Consider the following 24,494-nt stretch of genomic DNA (forward strand, 5'->3'; position numbering starts at 1 on the left):
GCCCTGAAATCGCCGTGCTGGGCTGGGAAGCCAGGGGCTGGGGAGTGCACCCCCAGGACACCACCGGTGGCCCCGCGGTCCCTCAGGGGCACCGGGCAGGCGCCCTCCCACCCCTCCTCCTCACTGTGGTGGGGTCTCCTGGCCACCCGCCTGCCTGCAGCCTCCAGCCTGGGGCCCGGGAGAGCCCAGCGTCGTCCACCCCAGGTCACAGGAACCCCTGTGACCAACGCCTCCAGCCGGCTCAAGATTCCGTGGTTTGGAGAGATTCAAGCGCCCCCTGCCGGCAGCTGGCTGAGTCCCTGCACATCACCGCCACAACCAGCTGAGAGGTCAGTCCCGCCTCCTCTGCCCTTGTCCTGCCCCTTGTCCTGCCCATCACCTCCCCACCGTGATCCCTCAAATGCACTAGACATTCAGATCCCGCCCCCAGGAATGCTTCTCCCTACAAGAGTCCCCCACTCTCCTCCCACTGATACATCTGATACACCCCAATCATCTCCAAGACCACAAGGCACCCCTTCTTCCACGAAGCCTCCCTTGATTTCACCCAGGGAAATTGATCACACCTTCTTCCTGTCCCCGCTGTCCCTGTGAAAACCCCATCACAGCTTCTGTTGTGCTGGGAGTTCCTTGTCCATTCAGGTGCCTTTCCCCATAGAGACAGCATCTTCTGTCCCAGGGACCCAGCTCAGAGCATTTTGGATCAGAGGCTCATGTGGGAAATGTTTGTTGATTGAATGGTTTTACCGTCAACGTACTTCAGACGTTCTGAGCGGGGCTATTCTGCGGTGTGTACCCTGGAGCAAAACCAAGTATATATATTTGAGACAAAAACATGATATGTATTTAGGTGCTCATTGAGAAAAAATTCCAAAAAATGTAAGCTTTATAAACTAAAAAATCCTTTCAACCCTCTCCCATCCCACAACCTTTCCTAAATCACTACTATTATCTGCTTGGGGTGCCTTCCTCCCAGGCTTTCCCCAAGCTTTCCCCTTTACTTTGTTTTACCTTTTCTCCTTTCTCCTCCTTCTTCTCCTTCTTTCTCCTTCTTCTCCTCCTTCTCCTTCTTCAGCATAAATGGGTCATACTATACACCTCTGAACTTTTTTTTTCCACCTTGAGGCAGGTCCTAAAGGCAGGACCCACAGGCTCATGACAGTCTTTCCAGTGACTACAGAACATTCTGTACTACCTACCACGCAGTGTGCATTTCAAGTCTTTGTCATTTTGTCTTTGTGTTTGGTTGTTCTGCAAACGTCCTCAGGCACAACGCTATGTGTCCACGCATCCGAATTCCTGTATAATTGACTCTTGGAAGTGGGAGGGCTGAGTCAAAGGGCAGAGCTGTTTCATGTGTTAATAGATCCTACCAAAACACTCTCCAAAAAGTTGGTACCAATTTATCCTCCTACCAGCAGTGCTTGAGTATATCTCTGCACATCCGTGACAGCCCTGGGTGTTATTAGACAATTCTGACATGCCTGATTGTCTCAACCTTCAAATCCAGCTGGCATTGGGCTACAGTGGGGATTGAGGGCAGCCATCAGAGGAAAGGGGTCTGGAAAGGGAGCATGGTAGGTGCGTAAGCCTCCAGCCTTGTAGCTGTAGCTGGCTGGCCCGCTCGGGCTCCTTGGCCAAGGAGGAAAAGTTCCACCCACCCCGGCCAAACCCTCTGAGCCCTTGATCCTGGACCCAGAGCCCAGGAATGGGGACAGCGGGGCTCCTGGGCCAACCAGAGCCCCCCAGAGAGGCTTCAGAAGCTGATTTGTTTTCAGGAAGCAGCAGCAGCCCCCTCCTGCTCTGGGAGAACGTTCTCTGGAGGAAGAGTGGGTTTGGGAGAACCAAAGAGTGACAAATCTGGTTCTGTACAGCGAGGCAAGGAGGGAACACACAAGAAAGTGTATGTCCTGCAAGAACCACAGGTTTTGGGACATCGGTGTGCTTTCTGTGATGTTTAGAGCCCCCCACTGGGACTGTGGAGGGGTGCTGCTGGAGCACATGGGAGACGTGCCTCTCATTCCACCTTCACCCCAGACCGGGACCTGTTTGGAGAATGAAACTTAGAAAGAGCTTGTCATTTGTGTCGTCTAAAAAAAGATGGAAAAGCAGAGACCAGGTAGTGCCAACATCCAAACGGTGCTCTTCACCCCGGACTCAGAGATCTTCCTGGCCAGCACCCTCTGGGATCCACGGCTGCCTGGGGTCACTTCCGCAGACTTTCATCTTCTAGGAGCTCCGTTCCAGACAGCCTCCAGGGCTGCCTGGCTTGCCTTCCCTCTGGCTTTGATTCTAACGGGCCTTATACAAGGACCTTGAACTGAAGGCCAACCGAGGTAAGGATGGGGGTGGTGGCCCTGGCAGGGTCAGCAGCGGAAGCCCCCTGGGGACTCTCATTAGCCACCCAGGTGCCTGAGTGGTCTTGCAGAGACCCTGCAAGCAGGTCAAGTGAGGCAGCGTGCTTGCTGGAGGATGGGAGCCTCAAGCTCACTGGAAAGAGCCGAAGGCAGAGCAAGGCCTGGATAAGACGAGAACGCCCGTGTGGAGATACAAAGCCCTCATGCCCACGTGGTGTCGCAGTTTCTTGCCTGTTGCCATTTGCATTCACTTGTCTGTTCTTTCATTCTCCGAGGGAATGAAAGAACAGGGGTTATTCCCATTTTATAGATGTGGAGACTGTGTCCAGCATCGGGGCGGCTGGTCCCTTCTTTGGAACTGTAGGCTTTCTTCGGCCAACTCCTTTCCTTCCCCGAGGATTCAAGTCCGGGGTGACACCCTCCAGAAGCCAAGCCTGGGGCTCCTACCCTTAGCCCTTCTGCGTGCTTCCCAGCTAACATACTAACATAACTAACACCGTCTTTCCAGTAGACCATGAGTTGTGTCTGATGAATCCCCTCTGCCCTCCTCCCGCCTGGCAGGTGCTGAGCGATGTTTGTGGATGGATGGATGCCAGCGTGGGTAGATCCTGAAGCCCAAGGTGAACCACCTGCTTGACCAAAACAACATGGGGTTTCCGAGGATCCCACATCTACTCAGGAAAAGGAGGATAGATAATTCTGGGATGGAGCATGGAGGGTGGAGACGGGGGAGGAGAAATAGCAGGGGCTCTGGAATACCTTCAAGGTGCTGGGGTCGGGAAGGGGGCTCTGGTCAGAGCTCTTGAGGGGCAGGGGCACGGGCTGCAGGCCTGGGAGGCCAGGAAGATTGAGACAGACTCAAAGGCTCCTTCCCTGGGAAACAGAGCAACTCCCAGGGCGCCCTCTTGTGGCCATTTGAGGCCAAGGCTGAGCGCTCAGAGACTTTTGCCTTTTCCTCCGAGCCAATGCATGTGGAAAGAGAGGGTGGGAGCCCTGGTCTTGGAGTCAGGATTTTGGACCTGACCATACCACTAATTCACCAGGTTGCTTGGGCAACCTCAGCCTCGGTTTCTTCATTTGATAATAAGGGAATCAGTGAAATGGCGCTCACACATGGAAATGCTGACCACAGGTGAGTGTTGGGTGGGGGTGGAGGGAGCTTGTGTGCTCCCTTGGCCTTCTCTAAGGATTTGGTAGGTGGGTGCTGTCTGACACGGGAGGAGACGGATGCTCAGAGAGGTTAAGGTACCTATCCTTGGTCACTCAGCTGGTAAGTGTCAGCACTGGGACCTGAAGTCAGGTCTGTGACCCCACAGTGTGTCCCCTCCTCTAGCTTCCTATTGTTTCTCAGGGTCTCCAGGAGCCCCACCACCTCTTCTGTGGTTCAGGGGGCCTGCTGGAGAGAAGAGATTCACAGGAGCCAGGAAGGTCCTTGCACACGGCCAAGACTGGAAGGAAAGAGTCAACTGACAGGCCGAGAGGGACCCCACATACAAAATGTAGTCTTTGCAGGGGAAATAAGTAGGCCACCACTCAATTAACCATCAAAACAATGTTCTCTGGGGCGACTGCCTAAGCAGAAGCAGGAGGCTGACCCCAGAGCAACTCTTATCCGCGGCTTCATGCTGCCTCAGTTTACCTTGCACACCTACCTCTCAGGGGTCTGGCTGAGGTGATGGGGCCATTGTGGGATGATTTGGACATGTCTGAGAAGTTCACGTACCATGCGGTCCCTTGTTTCTTGGGCTGGCACATCTCTGTAGGACTAGTCCTCAGGAAGAAACCAATGAGAAGAGGTAAGGAGCCTCCCCACTCACACGGGTCTGGGTTCAGATCTCAGGTCTGCCAGTTCCTAGCTGAGTGAACCTGGGCAAATCGTTGTGTGCCTCAGTTTCCTCCTCTGTGGAACAGGGTCACTCAGAGCAGCCCCATAGTACGGTTGGAGGATTTGGAGAGTAGGCTGGAGCCCCTGTGTGTCTCTTGCAGCATATAAAGCTCTGGCCAGTGCTTACTGGTCTCAGAGGGCATCGGCTCCCGATGTGGGGTGTTGGGCGGGAACTCCTGGGGGCCTGGCCGGGGCAGGGCTTGGTGGGAATGGGGAGGGGAGGAGGAGGCTGAGGCAGCAGCTTTCCTGCCCTGCTCCAGGGCACTCTCCCTGCGAGTTCGAAGCTTGCCCCACAACTGAAGTTTTGTACTCTTTTGGGTTTTTTTTTTTTTTTACCAGAATTTGGACATTCCCTCCAAGTGAGATGATGATTTGACAGAATTGAAGGGGGAGGGGGATAGAGTGAATCTCCAACGTTTACTTGGGTCTTCCTGGGCACTGTTCATTAATATTTATCTATTTATTTATTTATTTGAGATTTATTTATTTATTTATTTGAGAGAGAGAGTGTACAAGCAGGGGGAGGGGCAGAGGGAGAGGGAGAGAGAATCTCAAGCAGACTCCGCCCTGAGTGGGGAGCCTGACACGGGCCTCAATCTCACAACCCTGAGATCATGACCTGAGCTGATACCAAGAGTCAGATGCTTAACCAACTGAACCAACCAGGCGCCCCTGTTACTTAATATTTAAATTGACGTTATATCCAGGGCAAATATCCAGGGCAAAGTTGGCAAAACGTTTCTGTGTGTGGAGAGGGGGACAAAGAGCCCAGTTAGGAGGCTCTGAAAGCATTCAGGGTAGAGCAGAGGAGCTGGTGAGAAGTGATCGGATTCTCGAGGTAGTTGGCCCACGGAGCCCGGAGGGCGTGCTGCTGGAGGCATGTGCGAGTGGGGTCGGGATGACTCAGGTCTGGCCTGAGCACCTGGAAGGGTAGAGCCGTCATTATTTGAGATGGGGAGAAATCCCAGAGCTCTGTTTTGGACACAGAAGGCTGGGGAATGTGGAGGGTCCTTGGGGAGAGGGTGAGGGAGCTGCTAGACAGGACCCTGGAGTTGAGGGGAGAGGTCTGGGGTTTTCAGGGCAGTGGGTGCAGATGAGGAGGAAAGGGGCCCCGATCCCGGAGCTGTGGCCAAGGACCCCACTCCAGGCTTCACTGGAGACATGCTGAGCTCGTATCCGCTGCCTCGCTTTCTGCTCTGGACAGTACTAGCTGGGACCTGCCCGAAAGCCCATGTCTGAGGCTTCTTACCTCCCCCCTCTACCTGCACTCTCCCCCTCTAGAGTCCCCCCACTCCATCTCAGCAGAGCTACGTCCACCCCCACTCAGCCTTTAGCCTGCGGAGCCGGGGCCCTCCTTCCAACACCCTTATCATCCAGAACCGCTGGTCCTCATTCAGGGTCTGATGGGAACTGTCACTGCCAGCCCCTCACAGATATCTTTGGACTTGGAACTAGAGGTGGTCAAGCCCTCGGGCACTATGTGCGGTTCTCTCCCCCCCTCCACCATCCCTTGGTACATCTTATAGCCTGGTCAGACCCAAGTCTTTCTCCATGGTTCCGGCAAGCCGGCAGAGTGAGTAGAATTGCCCCCATCTTACAGATGAGAAAAGTGAGGTCCAGAGAGGTGAAATTAATTGCCCAGATTAGCAGAGGCAGGACCGGAGTGCGACTGCGTGAGATATACTCATTGCCTCTGCTTCCAGGGGACAGGTGTGCTGCAGGGGGTACGTACTGTGTGCCAAGCACCGGAAGGCCATCCAAGGGGGTGACGTTTGACGACGCTGGCCTGTGGAGTTCAGCCTCTCTGCCCAGGTGGAGGTGAGGGGGCTCCTGAATTCCCCGTAGTGACTCTTCCTACCTGACCATGTGGGGGAGCCTGGGAATTGCTGATTGTACAAATATCCCTCTCTCTTGGCAAGACTTTATTCAGAGAATTTTTTTAAATGTGTGTTTTGGACTGGATTTGGGCTACAGACAGAGTTGTGATCAGAGGTCAGGAAATGAAAATTAGATGACAAAAGGGAGTCCGCTGTATCTTACCAAATTGGGACAAATAACCCAGGGAGTGGGCAGAGGACGGGGCCATGGGGCCAGAGGGGACACACCAGAAGGGACCGTGTCCCGTGCCTTCTCTGAGGGGCGCTGTGGTGTAAGCATGGACTGAGTCCAAACCCCAGGTCCTCTGCCACCTTGCTCAGTGGTCAGGGGAGAGCTTTTCCACCTCCCCTGGCCTCAGTTTCCTAATCCATCAAAGGGGAAGGATGATGCCCCCCCAAAAGTCTAATTTATTCAGTCATTGATTTATTACTGGTGAGTAAATGAGATAGCAGATATATGGCTCTTGGCATATCATGATATTCGAGGAGCCCCTGCCCTGTCACCTTTCTCTTAGGAAATGCCAGCCCGGGGAGGCCAGGGCTCCTCCCCTCCCTGTTGCCAGAGAGTATGGTGTATGTGCAGCAGCCAAGGGACAACAGTGGCCGGGAGGGCCAAGAAGCATCTGCTGTCCCCAGGATGCTGTGTGCCTGGCCATTGGAGCCCCAAGACAGCCCAGAAACCAACCAGTCATTCTGCTCCATGTTGTGGTTGGTTCATTCAGTTGTTCAACAAGCATTTATTTTGTGCCCCCTGCATGGAAAAACCATGGGGGATTCAGCCTTTCTTCCTAACTTTATCTGGCCCCTCCCTATGGCGACCTCTCCTCTCCATTGTCCTGAACTTCTCCCTGCCTCCATTCTCCAAAATTCTCCATTCTCTGGTCTCGGTTTGTTAAACTGAATCTGGGAGCTCTGGTCCGGGAAGTGGGAGCACTTGGGACTTGGAGGAGTCACTGTCCTTTTCTAGGGCTCTGTTCCCTTGATTCAAATTCCAGGGGTGGGTTACCAGAAAGCCAAGCTTTGCACCCCTGGTTTTGGAGCCTGTGATTGGGGGGTGGGTACAGGCCCCCAGCCCATCTCCATCCACGCCCATGGAAGACATGGCTAGCTGATCAGGACATTCTAACTGCTGAGATCCCCCCACCCCCGGGGGAGGCTCGGAATCTTTCCACAGGGCACCTGCCAGCCATCACCAATCAAATCCGAGTTGGCAGTTGGGATTAAACGGACTTTTCATTCCGGCTGTGCCCTGGGTGGAGTGAAGAGACACACCGGAGAGGCTCCTGGAGATACAGTCCAGGTGATAGACGTATGGTAGGGATCAGTGGGGGGCGGTGGTCCATGGGGATCTCCCGACAGGGACACGAAGGCACAACTGCTGTGTCAATCCTGTCACATCAGCCCCTCTTGACGGGTGAGATGTGCCCAGGCTGGGCTGCCTTGAGCAGCTGGGGCCCCGGCCCAGAGGGGAAGAGCTGGGGGAAGGGCATCGGCTCTGAGCCGGGCACTGTACTAGTCTGTCACAGACGCTCTCTCTTAATCCTCTTGGTCCACTCTGCCAGCGAGCTACGGTTAGCTCAGCCTTCAAAATGGTCACACTGACACGCCTCTGTCACTGCGGTCGGGCTGTGACTGGGGTACAGGGCCTGGCGAGCTGAGCTGTGACTTCTTTGGGGGCGTCTTGAGGTCTCCGGCCACTCTGAGGGCCCCGCCGTGCTGGTGCTCAGCCTGGGTTGTGAGGGGAGGTCACCAGGGCAGGAAGCCCTCAGCCTGACAGCCAAAGGGGCTTATTTCAACCCGATGCCTTCCGTTCTGAGACAGTGAAAGCCTGTCCGTTCTGATTACAGCTGACAGCTTGCCTCTGGCCACTCTTTGACAGAAACGCTCCCGTTATGTAAGGGGGTGACATAAATCACCTTGTGACGTCTGTCACATGTCCGGGAGGTGCTGGCCCTGCAGCTGGGCCTCTGAGGTGGCACTTGTAGGTTTCCTGGGTTGAGATGGTCAGACCTACCTCTCCAGGGTCTGGAGGGGCACGTCTGGGTCTCTGGGTTAGCAAAGCCCCTAGGAAGGACTTGGGGCCTGCCCCCTTGGTTAATAGGATCATTAAGGAGCAGTATCGTACAATGGTCACCACCAAGCATCTGGACTTGGCTGCCCACACCCCGGTCCCTGCTCTGCCATTTACTGACCAGAGGACCTTGGGCCAGTCTCCTTATCCATTGAACAAGTGGCTTAATACATGTTACATACCTTGATGGTGGGGTGAGTGCTGGCTGGGACTGAGCTCTCCCCGGGTGGCAGGCTATGGGACAGAGCTGCCGTCTTCGTCCTGCTCCTATCTGGCTCAGCCACCTCAGGTGAACCAGCAACCCTGTCTGGGCCTCGTTGACTCCACCTCTAAAATGGGAAGATGGCGCATCTTTTGGAACTGAGCTCTCCACCGCGGTGTGGAAAGGTAAAGTTTCCTTTCAAAGTTATTTTTGGCGACTTAAAATATTACATTCTAAAAACCGTACTAATAAACACACACTCAAACGAGTTGTAGCTCACAAGCTAACACACGAGGCTGGCGACTGGTTAAGCTGGGCAGTTAACTGGTTAACAGCGCCTCGGGGGACTAGAGGATCAAGCTTCTTGGGTGAATGGTTTTCATTGAATGATGGTCCTGACATTGCAAGGTAGACTGAAAAAGGTACCATTTTAGCTGCTTAGCTCTTTGAGTCAAGATTTCTAGTTGGTTCTGCAACCAAAGCAAAATACGGCGATGGCAGACCCGTAATCCACATCCCCTGATTTCAAAGTTGTAAAACATCCTTCTCATCTCAATCCACTGTTTGCAAAACAAGTGGGAAGTATGCATTCGCGTGCGCGAAATAAATCTGAACTCCTAGCTCGTCGCCGTCCCTGTTTTATGTATTGGGCCTCTCTGCGTAAACGCAGCTTGAAAGCCCACTGCCCCAGATGACATCCCGGGTCCCCTCTGGCTAGGTCGGTGTGTGTCATTGTCAACTGTCCTCTCTCTCTTTCGGTTACAATCGGCAGCCGTGTTGGCTAAATTCTAGAAGTGGGTTGTGTCAGATGATATCCAGACATTCCAGATGGGTGGCTCCCGGCGGTTTGTTTGGGAAACCAGGGGAAGTGAGGGTGTGATGCGGGGGACGGAAGGTGGCTGTTCAGCCGTCACAACTGAGTTGATCTCCCTTCCGGCAAGTTGCATCGGGGACAGGAGCAAGCCAAGGAGGCCCCCCTCCACTGCGTCCTCTGGGCCCTGCACGCGGCAGGTGCTGAATGGAGTTGCTCGGAGTCGGGAGTCCCTGACCCTGAACCATGTAAATAACCTTGAGGAGCCGGAAGGTCAGAGACTGGCACCAGTGACAGTGGAGGATCAGCAAGGACTCTCGAGGTCCAGCCAGCACTGCTCACTTGCCTTTAACAGATCCTTGGGGGTTCCTCTCTGGTGCAGGAAGATGTGACTGTGCACGGAGCCTTCCTGCTTTCAAGGCACCCACAGACCCGAAGGAACACAGAGGATTCATCGTCAAGTTCAACCACAGCAATCACAAGCGTCCTTGAATGAGTCCTGCTCTGTGCCGCAGCCATGCTAGCCCATGGAGATACGGAGATGAAGGAGCGGTTGTGCCCTGCTCTTGTGCAGCTCACCGGGGATGGGGGGGGCGGGGGGGAGTGGGTGGCACAAACAGGAAACAAACAGATGTGAGAAGCAGTGTTTCCATCCACGGGATAAATTCTGTTCAGTGGGATGGGCAACATATTTAACTCCTGAAACATTTAGTGAGGAACTACTCTGTGCCAGGCCCCGTTTGGGGGTCAGATTACCAAGGGCTTTCTGTGTTAAGCCAAGGAGGTTAGACTTCATTTTGAATCTATACACATAGGGATGGGAGGGGGTGTCATTGGTAATGCTGGGAGTTGGTGGAAGGCTTCCTGGAGGAGGGGATGTCTGAGAGGACAGGGTTGGTTAAGTCAGCCCTGAGTTGGGCATCTTGTCTTTGGGTGTGTCATCAAATGTACACGGGGAAAACGGTCTCTCCCTGTCCAGATGCAGGACCATATGGGAGAAGCACTGTGAAAGCAAGTCTTTCTAGAATAAGGCAGCGTCGGTATTATGGATGTCTTCCACCTGCCCGTACCAGCTACAGACAGAAAAACACGGAGGAGCCTTCCCCAGCCCGGGTGGCAGTCCCCCAGAGGCCCAGGTGTGGCCGGGTCAAGTAGGGCCACAGATCTGGATCTCAGGCCACCATTCTTCACAGCTGCTGCCTGTCCCCTCGACTGATGTCCCACAGGTGTGGCTTCCATACTCCCAAAGCAGATGTCAAGAGTCACATTCTGACAGACAGAAGAGATGAACCCAGGACTTACACACAAAATCTGGTTTCCGACGCTTCCAAATGCGACGGGACCAACGCGGGCTCTGCATGCAGACCGGCCTGGCTTCAAGTTCAGTTTTTACTGGCTGCAAGGCCTTGGGAAAGCAGGTCGATCTCACACTCCTCATGTGTAAATGGCAGCCATAGTACCGCATTGAGCTGTCATGGGAGCACCCGGAATCTTCCCCGTGTGATCAGTGATTGCAGCTCTCAGCACGTGTGAGGTGTCCACCAAGTATCTGTTTCCTTCTCTTCCTCCCTCCTTCCTTCCCTCTCTCCCTCACCCACTTCTGCCTACTTCCTTCCCTTCTTCCTTCCTTCCCTTCTTCCCTCCTCCCTTCCTTCCTTCTTTCCTTCCTTCTTTCCTTCCTTCCTTCTTTCTTTCCTCCTTCCCTCCCTCCTTCCTTCCTCCTCCCCTCCGTCCTTCCTTCCCTCCCTCCTTCCTTCCTCAATAAGTGGGAAGAACACACAGGAAGTACAGCCCATATTAAGAGCTGTGGAATGATTTTTTACGATATGGACTTAGACCCCACGGAGCTCACCGCCCCTGGGGGTTTGCTGTTGTCTGAGCAGCGAGGGGATGACGTCACCAGCAAGCAATTCCAGGTGGCTGTAGCACGCGAGCAGACACAGAGCCTGCAAGGAGGCTGAGGTGGGAATGGGCTGGGATGAGGCCAGCGCCCCAGCAGAATGATGCAGAAGGTTGAGTGGGCCAGCGCTGGGTTATGGAGGGATTCAAACACTGGCCAAGCCATGCACCTTGGCCCCCAAGCACTAGGCAGCAGGGAGCCAACCTGGTGACCTCGGGGCAGCCTTGCTTAAGGGCTGGTTTAGAGCCAAAAGGATGTTTTCTGCCCCTCCGTGTCAGGCTGGGCTAGGTTCTGCTGCAGAGACAACCCCCAGATCTCAGGGGCCTAAGGCCACAGTGATTTAGCTGTCATGCTGCTGCAGATAGGGGGTCACTCTCCAGGGCCTGGGATGGCCGATGGTCCAGGGTGCTCCAGCCCAAGGACACCTCTGTGTCAGCACAGGCTTCCCCAGCCCCCTTAAGGGAGAATACTGCACCGGATTCTAAATGCCTAAGTTGAGTTGCAGCTGGTGGGCACAGGACCTTCTCCTCCAAACCCTTCATTGCGCCTGTAGGGACCCTCGGGCCAGAGAGGGAGGTGGCTTGAAGCCAGGCCACTATGTGCCGGCAGCAGCTGCCTATTGGCCAGTAGGAGGGGGTGGGACCAGCGTCCTGGGTGAGTCCCCTGGGCATGCCCTGCTGCTGCTTCCGTGCGGACGGAGGACCTCAGAGAGGAGTCCTTGGCATTTTAGGTTGTGGTGCAAAGGTGTGGTTGGGGTATAGGCCACCAGCCGGTCAGCTGACCGGAGGACAGGAGAAGAAGGTGGCAGAGGAAAGGGGGGAAAGGAACGGAAGAGGGAGGGGACGGCAGGAAAGAGGAGGCCAAGCATGGAGCGGGGGGGGGGGAGGCAGGAGGTGGGGGCCACCAGCGGCTGGCACGGAGGCCGCACCCATCAGCATTCCCCAGGCAGCCTCCCTCCGCCTGGCGGCCTCACCTTCCCTCCGGCCAGTCAGTGGGCAGGGCCAGCGGCCGGCTCCAGGCTCCCTTGCTCACTCAGAGCGGCCCGCTTGCGGCCCCGCCGGCGTTGGCACGGTGACAGTAGCCAAGTGTGCAAACTTGTGCCATTGTCCCCAGGCCAGGGGGAGCCATGGAGACTGGCTAATATGACACAGGAAAATGTTTGCTGATGGCAATTCTATGGGCTTTGTCCACCTCTTTCTCCATCATGACGACTCGATTTAAGTCCCTAACTGTTTGACTACAAATGCGAGGGGACCGTGCAACGCCAGCCTTTTGTCCGGCCGTGCTGAATGGGCAATTCAGGCTTTGTGCAGCTCAATTGAGGAAGCAAACATAAAGACAAGATTCCTGAGAGCTCCGGCTCCCTTCCCATGGATATCCCAGCACCTCGTTAGAGAGTCCTTCCCTGGCTACCTTTCCCGACATCAGTGTGCCGCGGGCCCTCCCAGGCTGCCCGGGGCCCGGTGCCTCAAGGCAAGGGGCTGGGAAGAGGGAGAGACAGACAGACAGAGACAGAGACAGAGACAGAGAGAGGAGCAGAGAGGGCGAGAGAGAGAGGGAGAGAGAGGGAGAGACACTCAACGCTCAAGGACAGAGGGGGAAGCAGCCCGCCCCGGCTTACCCTGTCCGATTGTCTGTCTGCACTGGAGCATGGCAGCTATGGGCCTGGAGTCTTTGGGGGAGGTATGCAAGCCCATCTCCTCCAGGCCCAGCCCCTCCTCAACCCTGGACTTTTTAAACACACACACACACACACACACACACACACACACACACACACACTGCCCCCTCGAGAAACCAGGGAACCGAGGTCAAGGGGAGGAGGGGCTGAAGGGTAGAAATTTACCGGGAAATGATTGCATTTGGGAGCTGTCTTTTTTGTGATGGTCCCCATGGTGACAATTTGTGACGGCAAAGAATGTGGGAACGGGGCGCTGCCGCCTGATTGGGATGCTTTGTATCTGGAGAGGCGCTCCTGATTGGCCTGAGGGGCCCCCCAGCTCCGGGGACTCGTCCTCCATCCAGCCCACTCGAGGGCTGCACGACTGTTTCCAGCCGGACGCACGGAGCTTGCCGGCCACGCGGGGCCTGGCCCAGGTCTGCGGCGGGGAACCTGCCAGGCCACGCCGGCGGCGGCGGCGGGGGGCACCCCCGGGGCCGGCACGCACCGGCACGCACCCTCGGCCGAGGCTCGAGTGCCAGACAGGGGTCCTGCCTGTCCTGCGTGAGCGCTGTGGGTGGAGCGTGGGGACCCGGCGAGGGGGGCTGGTGCGAGCCCGGCTGGGGGCGGGGGTGGGAGGAGGAGGGCACCACCAGGGAGAGAGAGGGCTTGGCCTTGCTTGAAAGTGGAGCAGTCGCCGCAGCTCAGAAAATAAAAACCTTGCTGGCAAGTTGTGCACGTTGGCAGCGTGGTGTGTGGGAGACGCGGTGGGCTGGGCCCACGGGGACTTGCGCTCGGGCTCGAGCAATGCCACCTGTAGCTGGGTCACCTTGGGCGAGCCGCCCAACCTCTCTGAGCCTCCGCTGCAAGGAGAGGGCCGCAGATTCGGGCATGCTGACTGTCCGCCGGTGCCCTCACAGGTGCGGAGGGAACCCTCAGCGGAGGGGTCCTGGGGCTTTCGGGGAGGACTGGGCCGGGGTGCTTGGAGAGACTGCCAACGACCTGCGTGTCCGTCCCCCCCAGGTCAGCTCTGTGCCCTTCCCTGGAGCTGCCAGCCACCCGCAGAGCCCACGCTCTTCATGGAAAGCCCCATGCAGTGGTCCCCTGGTGATGGCCTCCGACAGTGACGTGAAGATGCTGCTGAACTTTGTGAACCTGGCGTCCAGCGACATCAAGGCAGCCCTGGACAAGTCGGCGCCGTGCCGCCGCTCAGTGGACCACCGCAAGTACCTGCAGAAGCAGCTCAAACGCTTCTCCCAGAAGTACCCCCGGCTTCCTCGGGGCCTCCCCGGCAGAGGGGCCGAGACGCACCTGAGACGGGGAGCCGACCACCGGCCCGGGAGGCTGCCCCTCGAAGCTGGCCATGATTCCAGTCCCAGCGGGGGTGGGGGCTGCAAGGAGAAGGCTCTGGGGAACCCCTACAGGGAGGAATGTCTCTCTAAGGAGCAGACCCTACAGAGGCAGAATCCAGAAGCTGCCAGGCCTGGCCAGGTGCCCATGAGGAAAAGACAGCTGCCCGCTTCCTTCTGGGAAGAGCCTCGGCCCACCCACAGCTACCCCCTGGGGCTGGAGGGGGGGCTGGGCCCCAGGGAGGGACCGCCCTATGAGGGTAAGAAACACTGGAAAGGCTTGGAGCCCTTGGATCCTGAGATGGCCCCCGTGCCCGCATCCCCAAGGGCACTGGCTGAAAAGGAGCCACTCAAGATGTCTGGGGTCTCCCTGGTGGGCCGCGTCAATGCCTGGAGCTGCTGCCCCTTCCAGTACCATGGACAGCCCGTCTATGCAGGTCCTCCGGGGGCCTTGCCTCAGAGCTCTGTCCCTGGCCTGGGCCTCTGGAGGAAAAGCCCAGCCCCCCCCGGAGAGCTGGCTCACTTCTGCAAGGATGTGGATGGGCCGGGGCAGAAAGTGTACAGACCTGTGGTTCTGAAGCCCATCCCTACCAAGCCGGCTGTGCCCCCACCCATTTTCAATGTTTTTGGCTACCTCTAGCTGGGCTGGGAGGGCCTTGGCTCCCACCTCTGGCCTGCAGGGGTGTTGGGGGCCCCAGGAGCGCTCCTTGTGCAGAGTGAGCTGGGCAGTGGTGTGGCCTCTTGGGAGCCTTTCCTTTGTGTGTATCTGGGAGGGGGAGGACGGGTTTGGCGCAGGGGCTTCTCAGGCAGTCGCCAAGTCAGCCCCTGCAGCCTTGGGCTCAGCTGGCCCCTCTCCAACCAGACCAGAGCCCGACTGATCGTCCCACTGTCCTGGGGCCGGTCTTGGGCGATGGGGCTTTGCCCTGGCCTGCCAGCAACTCCAGAAGCCAGAGTTACACATCTCTTCATCTGCCACCCACTGTGTAAGCCAATCTCAGTTCTGTTCTTTTTGGTTTTTTGTAAATATTAAGAAGGTTAAAAGAATAAAGACATTTCTTTTGCAGTTTCCACACCTTGGATGTCCTTAAGTTGAATGGTCCCCAGGCTAAGAAATGCTGGCTGGCCCCAGGCAGAGGGCAGCTTATGGAGGTGGCTGGCTGTGGGGGAGGCCAGGAGTGGCCCAAAGACCTCTGTGACTGTCTGAGGATGGGCACTGCAGGCCAGCAGCTCAATTCAAAGGAAGGGGGGTGGGGGGAGTCGCGGGGGAAGGGTGTTCTGCTTGTCTGTGTCCAAAAGCAGAGAGTGGGGGAGGCCTGGGTCTCCAGACGGTCAGAAGTGCTCTAGAGAATTGGGAGGCCGGTACCAGGGGAGTAGCGGTCCTGGCTCTGCGATGGGATGTGGTGCCGGACCCTTCCTCCTGGGGTCTCCTTGCCCCATCTGCAGCACGAAGGGCGGGGCGAGAATCGTCCCCCCTCTGCTGTGCTGTCCACTCTGATTCTGGCCTCAGAGCCGAGGCTGGGCCAAGACAGTCCTGCCCAATCCCGGTCAGAGGGAAAATCAGGACAAACTGGAGCTTGGCCCCTTGTGGACAAGACCGGAAAAAAAAATTTTCTAGCTAAGTCAGATTCCTGGGTAATCTGCCGATGGCCCGATTCTTGGGCCTGGTGCAGTGCCTGGCACACACCAGGGGTCCCGTCAACGGAACGATGAGGGCCTCTGTCTGTGACAGCGCCCAGGGAGGGAGGTTGCTGGTGGCAGGGAGTGGCCCTGGGGTTTGCCCTCATGTTGCCCAACTGGCACAGACATTGGAGAGGCACTCACCTCCATACTGGCCTGGGATTTGCCCTGCCACGTGCAGACGTGGCTCCACGGCTGAGAGTGCAGGGACCTGCCGGGGGTGCCGAGCTGCTCATTCCATCAAAGCCCGGTTCTCACAGCTGGGACTGGTACAGGGCCAGCACTGGCTGGGGGCTACTGTGCTCTAATTAGCAGCACAATGTTGGAAAGTTAGTCTCCCTCTGTGCCTTGGTTTCCCCAGCTGTAAAGCAGGGGACTAGGTCAACAATATCAAACCAGCGCACCTGTCGGTTATTCAACTAGACATAGACTGTCTCCTTCCGGGGCCAGATAAAGCCTCGAATCCTTCCTAACCCAAGGCTCCAGGATTAGCGCTTGTTAAAGGTCCTTCTCCTTCCTGCCTGTTTTTAATCTGGGATTCCCGTGGAGGTGAACACCTGCCTAGGAGTTGCTCACGGGGAAGCCGGTGGATTTATGGTAGTTTATGTCTGATGGTCTTGGAGGACTTGAGAGCCACGGAAACCGTGTGACAGCGGCAGGGTCGTTCGGAGTAATTATCTAGCACCCAGGATAGGCCCTCAGGACCCTCACCTCAGGCCACTCTGGTCTGCCCTGCACGTCCCTCCTCTCCCCCTGCACATTGGGAAGGCCCTTCCAGATCCATTCCAAAGAGGCTCAGCCCCTCCACACTATACAGGAGGGTGTTAAAAGCTCCAATCCAGGCTTTGCCACCTACCAGCTGTGTAACCTTGAGCAAGTTATTTAACCTCTCTGTGCCAAAATTTCCTCATCAGAAAAATGTGGCTGAAAAACAGACCTTCCCAGGTTGTCGTGGGGCTGATGAGAGCACTTGCGCTGAGTGCTACACACCCGACGGAGAGCCACACCAACCAAAAGTCGCCTCTCCTGGTTATCTGGGCCTCCTAGGTGTACTCCCTGGAGGAGCCGAGCTCCGGGGGGCATGTTTTCTCAGAGTGCTGCCCCAGTGCACTATGCCCGCCACCCCCCACCCCGCAGCCCCTCTTGGGCTCCTTGCCCAGGGGACACCTAGTGATACATGAATTCAGACTCAGGGAGGCTTCATCTGAAAGCAGAAACCTTTGCTCAGACACAGCTGGACAGTGGCACACGGCACCGTGACACTCCACGCAGAAGCAAGTTGGGGAAAAACACATTTAGGAAACCTGTGCTTTAAAAAAAAAAAAAAGGAGCTGCTGTAGCAGCAGATGACTCTCTGACCCAAAAGTGAGTCGTGAGCGGGGCTGGCCCGAAGGGAAACGTGGCAACTCACCTCCTAGCCTCAGATCTCCAGCACGAGCTCACACGTGCTCTTGCCCACGAAGTGCAACCACTTTCAGGATTTTGAGTGTTTGTTGATACTGTTCAGACATCTCTGGGGCCAAAGTTTGGGGATGGGGAGGGAGTTTCTGCAGAGGGTCAGGGCTCTGAAGTCCTCTGGGGAGCAGTAGTGGTCAAGAAATGTAACCATCAGCCCAGCCTGAGCACCGACCAATCATAACCAACCCTTGGGAGCAGCCCCCCTCCGCCCTCCGCGGCCAGGAAGTAACCCTTCAGCTTCAGTGCTCTGAGAATGCAGTGAGGGGCTGCTGATCCCCACCCAGCCCAGTGCCCATGGTCACTGCCTGTCAGGACCCCTTAGGATGTATAGGGGACCTGAGAAATGCTATAGTTTGCTTGATACCCAGCCCCACCCCAAATGCACCCAGACATTTTTCTGCCCTGGCCCATCACGGACTGTCCACCCCCCATCCAAGATTAAAGGCTCTCCCTCTGGCTGCCAGTTGGGCAAAGGTGATTTTCTTAATTTTTTTTTTAAAGATTTTATTTATTTGACAGAGAGACAGCCAGCGAGAGAGGGAACACAAGCAGGGGGAGTGGGAGAGGAAGAAGCAGGCTCATAGTGGAGGAGCCTGAGGTGGGCCTCGATCCCACAATGCCAGGATCATGCCCTGAGCCAAAGGCAGATGCTTAACCACTGTGCCACCCAGGCGCCCCAGCAAAGGTGATTTTCGGTCAGGGTTTTCCCCTGACTATGCGCTGAGCCCTCTCTGGCCACTCCCCCCGGGCCCCCGGGTGGAACATCTACACTGTGGGAGGACGCAGGTTTCCGTGGGGATTTCTTTAGGATCTCCTGCAGCAAGGCCACATGGGACCCTGGCCAGGCACTGTTGGGTTAAAACCTCAGGGATTTGCTATGTGTGTCTGGGCCAGTCCCCTCCGCTCTTTGGTTCTGTTTTCCCATCAGGACCACGAAGGAGCGGGCAGGATGTGGCTGAGTCCCCTCTGACCTGTGGCTGGAAAGTGCTGCTTCACCGACTTTTCCTCTTCAGGAAGACACTGGGTCTTCCTGATTCCATGGAAAGCCGGTGTGGAGGACTTGGCAAGGTCCCGGGAGACCACAACAATGGGGAACCTGAGGCCCAGAGGAGCAAGCCAAGGGCAGAGCTGGACCTCAAAGCTGTGCTCCCCCACCGGCCAGCTGCTCACTTTGCCAAGCCCAGAAATGACATTTGACCGCACTTAGACACTTCCAGATTTCGGGGTGGGGCGGGTGCAGGCTCTAGACGAGGTCACCTGCTCCGGTGTCACCACAGACTGGCCTGGACACTTTCATCATGCTTTCGGAGGGAATGTTGGTGAGTCACTGTGGCTTCGTGGAAACAGGGAAAGCCGGCTTCAGCGCGGGGCCTCAGAGCTCGAGAAGGTGCCATGACCACGCCAGCCTGAACATGGGCTGGCAGCTCCGGAAGATGTCCCACAGAGCCCCAGGATGACCCACCGAAGCAACGGGAAGGAACAGGGCCGGATGCCCCCGGTTTGATGCCTTTGCAGGGGTTGACGGTAGTCACGGCTCCAGGGCCGTGTCTCACGTGGCCAGCATTTAGATTTCTCCTCCCTGGTATTTCAACTTCTGTAGCAAAACAGGGGTGGGCAGGACGTGAAGACAGAGTGCCAGGAAACGTGTGTGCGAGGCAATCCCAGATGTCAGGAGACTTGTAGACACTGAGCCCTGTTTGTGATGGAGCTCCCGTTTCCATGGTGATTGAAGCAGGAGAGAGAAACCAACCCCAATTGCTCCACTCACAGGGCAAGGAGCTGCCCCTCTCCTTGGGCCACCAGCTCCGCTCTAGCTTTCAGAAGCCCAAAGGGGACATGTCTAGGGGTCTGTGCATCCTGTCCCAGCACCTGCCCCACCCCTACACTGGCCAGGAGCAGCGCTGAGGACCCCAGTCCCTTGGTGCGGGGTGGGTGGGGGGATCTGATGAGAGGGACTTCGCTGGGCAAGGTGTCATCTCTGCAACATTTATTGTACTTAAGGTGGGCCTCCCACTCACCCCCACCAGACCACACCTCCGGGAAGAAAGCTCAGAAGTCAAGAGTTCTGCCTAGCAAAGGGGGAGGGGACGGGGACAGCTCCGCAGCGAGGTTGTCTTGGAAAGGCAGACTCATCCCTGAAAGTGCTCCAGCCGCAGCCCAGTGTTGGGGCCGGGACTTCCCTGCTGGCTCCCACCTTCCCCGGGCCACCCCAAGTTCTGCCCTGCCCCCACCCCCGCCGCCCAGCCCCAGGAATGGAGGTTCCACCATTCCCAATGGCAGAGAAGGTCCAAGGTCTACTCAGCAGTTTGAAAACAAACACAGTTTTTCTCCTACTTGACACATTCTGTTCTCTGGTCCAGGCAAAGGTCTGGCCCAGAGACCTGGCAAGGTCGCAGCAGCTGCCCCAGCTGACCGGGAGGCAGCCCACAGCCTCCGTCTATCACCAGGTCCGCTCCCCTGGGATCTGGGGATGCCGCGGTCCTGAGGCTTTAATGAAACAGTCTGAGGAGCCGCTCCTCCGCGCGGCCTTGGTTACTGGGTGTTCTCATACTTCAGGTACCTAATCAGCCTGCCTGGGAGCGGCAGGGCGTCCAGGAGCTTTATGCGGTGCTTCCCGACCGCCTTCCTCACGCGCAGCCGGCACAGGTGAGCCAGAGGTCTGGGCAGTTCTGTGGAAAGGAGAGAAAAGAGAAATGCTGACGTGTGGTTTGCAACCAACAAAGCGTTTGCACCTGTGACCGCTGGCACGTAGGAGACACCCAGGCGATGTGAGCAGAGAAGAGGCGGGGGCTTGAAGGGTACCTGGGGGGCTCAAGAGGTTAAGTGTCTGACTTTGTTTTTTAAGATTATTTATTTGAGAGAGAGAGCACAAGCAGGGGGAGCAGCAGAGGGAGAGGGAGAAGCAGACTCCCCATGGAGCAGGGGATGCAGGACTCAATCCCAAGACCTCAAGATCATGACCTGAGCCGAAGGTAGACGCTTAACGACTGAGCCACCCAGGTGCCCCAAGTGTCCGACTCTTGGTCTCAGCTCAGGTCTGATCCCAGGATCGTGAGTTCAAACCCTGCATTGGGCTTCACGCTGAACATGTAGCTGATTTAAAAAAAAAAAAAGAGGGGGGGAGGTGCTTGGAGCCCCCCACCCCTGGCTCTGTAACCCCAGCCCCTGCCAACTGAAAAGATCTGGCAAAGCAGCTTCCCCCTCGTCACCCCTCATTGATCTGCGCAGCCCAAGGAAGTAGGTGGGGCAGGTACAAACCCATTTCACAGGTGAGGACGTAGTGAAGACCGCACCTGGAACTGGAGCTGCCATCCCCCTCGCCTTGTGCTCCTTCCTCTATGTACCCAGTTCGGACCCCCAATACAGCCTTAGCAAAGGGGTCAGTGAGTTCCACCTGTTAAGTGCCCCCGCAAATGGAATTAAGCCCTGAGCTCTGGTGGTGCAGAGAGGCCAGGGTGGGGGCAGGGACGGCGGACACCACCCAGTTTGAGTACTGCTGACACCTTACCTGCCCAGGTGAGCCCTGTAATGCCTAAGAGGGGTTCTCGGCCTGACTTAGCCAGGCTGCCCCATCTACCCCACCAGGCACACCCACCTGCAAACACCTCATGCTGGAAGAGCTGGAGGGGGCCAGACAGGAGCCTGCCCAGCCTCCTCTGTTCAGCTGGGGACGCTGAGGCCCCGGATGGTCACCCAGAAAGCCCCTGGCTCCAGAGGCCTGCCTCCCAGACTAGTGCTGCTCCTGGTGTGTGGTCTGGGGGCCGGCAGCATGGGCACCACCTGGGAACGTGCTGGAATGCAGACTCTCAGGCCTTGCCCCAGGCCTACTGAGTCAGAATCTGCATTTTTAACAAAATGCCCAGGGGCTTTGTATGCACTTTGCAATTTGAAAGTGCCTGAGACCACCATCTCTCCTCTACCCCGCCACACTACCTCTCTGACCCACAAACGGGGCCAAAAGTCCCAATACCCCTCAGCGAGCTGGAACCGTTTTAAACATCCTGGAACCATCAGGTGGGGAGACTCCAAGGTTGGTCAAACCTAGGTTTGAATTCCTCTCTGCAGCTAACTATCAGTGAGACCTTGGCTCAGGTGACATGATCTCTCGAAGGGTCGGTCTTCTCATTTACAGAACAGAGTCATGAAGACACCGTCTGTGACATGCGGTGCAGAGCTCGGCATGCAGTAGGCGCTCATCAAATGTTAGTAGCAGTCACATGCCCCGAGTCCTGGGCCTGAATCAGACAGGGTGAGCTGCCCGTAGCAGCAGCGGCAGCCCCTACCTGCCTTCTCCTTGATGACCGCCCAGTCCTCGAAGCTGTCGATGTGTTCCTTCAGCCGAGAACAGAGCTGCACGTTGCCCACATAGTCCAGGAGGACGTCGATGATGGGCCCCGCCCAGCGGCTCACCTCCGGGGTAGACAGGATCTCGCAGAACTGGAAGAGATCACGCAGTAGGGCTGGGGAGCGAGCACGTCTGTCGGGGAACTCGAGGCCGGGGACGCCAGGAGGCGGATCGGAGGACAGACACCGGGCGCACTCACGGCAGGATCCGCCTCCACAGATCCACTCCCCCCTCATCAACACAGTGTCTGCGGCCGAAGACGGGAGGGGGGCAGCTTGGCCATCGCCTCTCTAAGCCTCAACTTCCTGGTCGAGGCAAGTGGCCCATAAAGGATTAGCCATTATAGTTCTGCCTTGTTAGGTCATCACCACGGACCGGTCCTGCCTCTGGGCCACCCTGCACCTCATCTGGCCTAAGCCAATCTGCCCTCACGTCCATCCCCATCCTGATCCTTCAACATCATATTCCAGGTGTAGGTTTGCTGCGAGTGGTGGTGGACCCCTCAGGGTTACACATTCCCCACCAATCCCCTGCTCTCCACTGTCGGTTTCTTACACTCCCCAAGACGGAGGAGACAAAAAAGCATGAACCGGTTTCCGTGCGCCACGAAGTTCTGGTGCCTCTAAAGCATGCTGGCCACGGCTTTCCGCTGCCTCCAGACTCCACACCCGTGCGCCCTGGGCGCGCGCACCACCCCGCCCGCCAGGCGCGGCCCCGCCTACCTGGACCACGGCGGGCTCCTTCTCGGTGGCGGGCGTGTCGCTGAACCGGTTGGAGCGCGACGGCGGGGGCGGGTGCGGGCCGTTGCCGTACAGGCACGAGAAGCAGGGCTCGCCGTCGCAGCCGAGGTCCATGAGGAACTTGAGCAGCGACAGGTACTTCATGGCGAACATGATGGTGGCGGGGAAGGCGGTGGGGTGCGTGGCGATGTAGGCGTCGATGTCGGCGCCGTGGTCCAGCAGCAGCTGCATGGTGCGCAGGCAGCCGTGGCGGATGGCCACGAGCAGGGGGCTGATGAGGTCGCGGTTGGGGTCGGCGCCGGCGAGCAGCAGCAGCTCGGTGGCGTACACGTTGTTGTTGACCACCGCGAAGTACAGCGCCGAGCTGCGGCGGTCCTCGTAGAGGCGCGCGCGCTCGGGCGCCAGCGGCGCGTTCACGTCGAAGCGCGCGCCCAGCAGCGCCTCGAGCACCCCGTCGTGGTTGCGCTCGGCGGCCAGGTGCAGCGGGCTGATGCCGCTACGGCGCACGCGCGTGCGGCTGGTCACCGGCAGCAGCATCTGCACGATCCTGCGGGCGGGGCGGGAGAGCGCGGGTCAGGGGGCGGCCCCGCCGGCAGGGGGCGCCGAGGGCCCGGGCCCGGCCGCTCAGGACTACCGTGTGGGGAGGCACGGGCCCACCAGGAGGGGGCGCGGGGGAGCCAGCCAAGCTCACCGGGACCACTTTGGGGAGGATGCATGTGCTGCTCTCCCCCGCTTTACAGGTCAGGAAAACTGAGACTCAGAGAGCTTCAACCACCTTTCCAAAGTCACACAGCCAGTAAGGGGTGGAGCTGGGCTTCGGACTCAGAACCCGTGGCCTCCAAAGTCCTAGATCTAAAAAACCTCAGCCAGGCAGGACTGTGGCTTCAAGAATTACCTGTGGACTTATTTCAGGCTAAGGACTTGCGCATTCCCAGCTCAGTGATCTGAAGGAATCGACCGGAAGGCCCACAAGCCTAATGCAGGAGGCAGTGAAGCCCGTGGTGATGTTTGGAGCTAGAAGTTTGGCATTTGCCCTGCCTGGGTGGGGTAGGGGTTGTGGGACAGTGACAGTCATGTCTGAGAGCTCACTATGTTCCAGGAGACATCTAAAGGATGTACAAACACAATTTGGTTTAATCTTTTCAACAACCCATCATGTATGTCTCATCATTCCCATTTTGCAGATGAGAAAGATCGAGGCTCAGAGAGGTTGAGGGTCTTGTCCAGACCACATATCAGGAGAGGCAAACCAAGAAATGTACCCTGCTCCTACTCCAGGGCTGAGCTGTCCTACATCTCTGGGGAGCCGGCAAGTCCTGGGGGATAGGAGAGGACAGATGTGTCCTGCCCCAACCACTCCTGCTCTAACTCCCAGTCAGCCCTTGGTGACCACGAAGTCCCCTCCCCTCTCCTGTGAGTCTCAATGCCTCTTTCCCTGAAGGCTGACTGGAGCCTCCCCCAGGTTCTGTGCCTTCCTGTGGCCTGGAGAGGGTTGATCACCCACTGCTGAGGCTGGCCATTCCTGGGAGCCCTGGTTCTGCTCTCTCCTGCTGAACCAGGCACTGCTCTTCACACTTAATCTACGTCATTCTATTATATCCTCCCAGCAGCCCTATGAGGTAGGACTTGTACGATCTTTGTTTACAGATGAGAAAACATGAAGCCCAGAGACGGTATGTGACTTGCACAGGGACACACAGCCAGTAAGTGATGGGGCCAGGATTTGAACCTCAGCAGTCTGATTCCCCAGGCCACACTCTCAATCACTGCCCTGTCTTTGTAGCAGTCAGCGTTTTGCATCACAACGCCTTGACTTGCCTGCCCCATTTTACCTTCACTGCAGCCCTGTGGGGTAGCTGGGGCAGCTCTGTGGCCTTCCTTTTAACAGATGCGACTCAGAGAGAGGAAGCAGCTCATCAAAAGTACTAAGCGATTTTGGGGGCTCAGTTCCAGGGGCTCTTGACCCCTTGTCTTTGCCCTCTTCCCCTAGACCCCTCCCACCTGCAAGAACAAGCTCCTGCCACTGACATGATTCCAGACCCTAATCCTTCCAACCCTTGCTGACAGGTGACCTCGCAGCCCCGTGCAAGCTCCAAGGAAGTGGCCGTGGTGGGGCAAGCAGGTGCCACCAGGCCTGTTCCCACGCCTCTTTGCCTCCTGGC

At 57.2% G+C, this 24,494-nt stretch overlaps 2 protein-coding genes across 9 annotated transcripts in view; one reads left to right on the forward strand and one right to left on the reverse strand.

The window, feature by feature from the left end:
* The first annotated feature begins 7,247 nt into the window (after positions 1 to 7,247).
* On the forward strand, positions 7,248 to 15,175 carry FAM181A (family with sequence similarity 181 member A). Of its 3 annotated transcripts, XM_019804749.2 has the most exons (3): positions 7,357 to 7,419; positions 8,424 to 8,577; positions 13,787 to 15,175. In XM_019804749.2, the coding sequence occupies exons 2-3, from the start codon at positions 8,533 to 8,535 to the stop codon at positions 14,750 to 14,752; spliced, it is 1,011 nt and encodes a 336-aa protein (XP_019660308.1). In that variant the 5' UTR covers positions 7,357 to 7,419; positions 8,424 to 8,532; the 3' UTR covers positions 14,753 to 15,175. The 3 variants fall into 3 exon arrangements, with proteins under 3 accessions (XP_019660309.1, XP_019660308.1, XP_034499230.1); XM_019804750.2 differs by lacking the exon at positions 8,424 to 8,577 and having other exon boundaries at positions 7,248 to 7,419; XM_034643339.1 differs by lacking the exons at positions 7,357 to 7,419; positions 8,424 to 8,577 and adding an exon at positions 12,961 to 13,286.
* Positions 15,176 to 19,212: 4,037 nt separating this feature from the next.
* The window catches only part of ASB2 (ankyrin repeat and SOCS box containing 2), a 37,524-nt gene continuing 32,242 nt past the window's right edge, over positions 19,213 to 24,494 (reverse strand). For 5 of the 6 annotated variants that reach the window (XM_034642547.1, XM_034642546.1, XM_034642551.1 and 2 more), the window contains 3 exons: positions 22,315 to 22,879; positions 21,531 to 21,684; positions 19,213 to 19,916 (listed from right to left, as the gene is read on the reverse strand). In XM_034642547.1, coding sequence (XP_034498438.1) covers positions 19,780 to 19,916; positions 21,531 to 21,684; positions 22,315 to 22,879 — 856 coding nt within the window. In that variant the 3' untranslated portion in view covers positions 19,213 to 19,779. The remainder of the gene's footprint in view (positions 19,917 to 21,530; positions 21,685 to 22,314; positions 22,880 to 24,494) is intronic. The other variant, XM_034642548.1, reaches the window with a different exon arrangement.

The sequence above is a fragment of the Ailuropoda melanoleuca genome, chromosome 14, assembly GCF_002007445.2.
Source record: "Ailuropoda melanoleuca isolate Jingjing chromosome 14, ASM200744v2, whole genome shotgun sequence".
Classification (NCBI taxonomy): domain Eukaryota; kingdom Metazoa; phylum Chordata; class Mammalia; order Carnivora; family Ursidae; genus Ailuropoda; species Ailuropoda melanoleuca.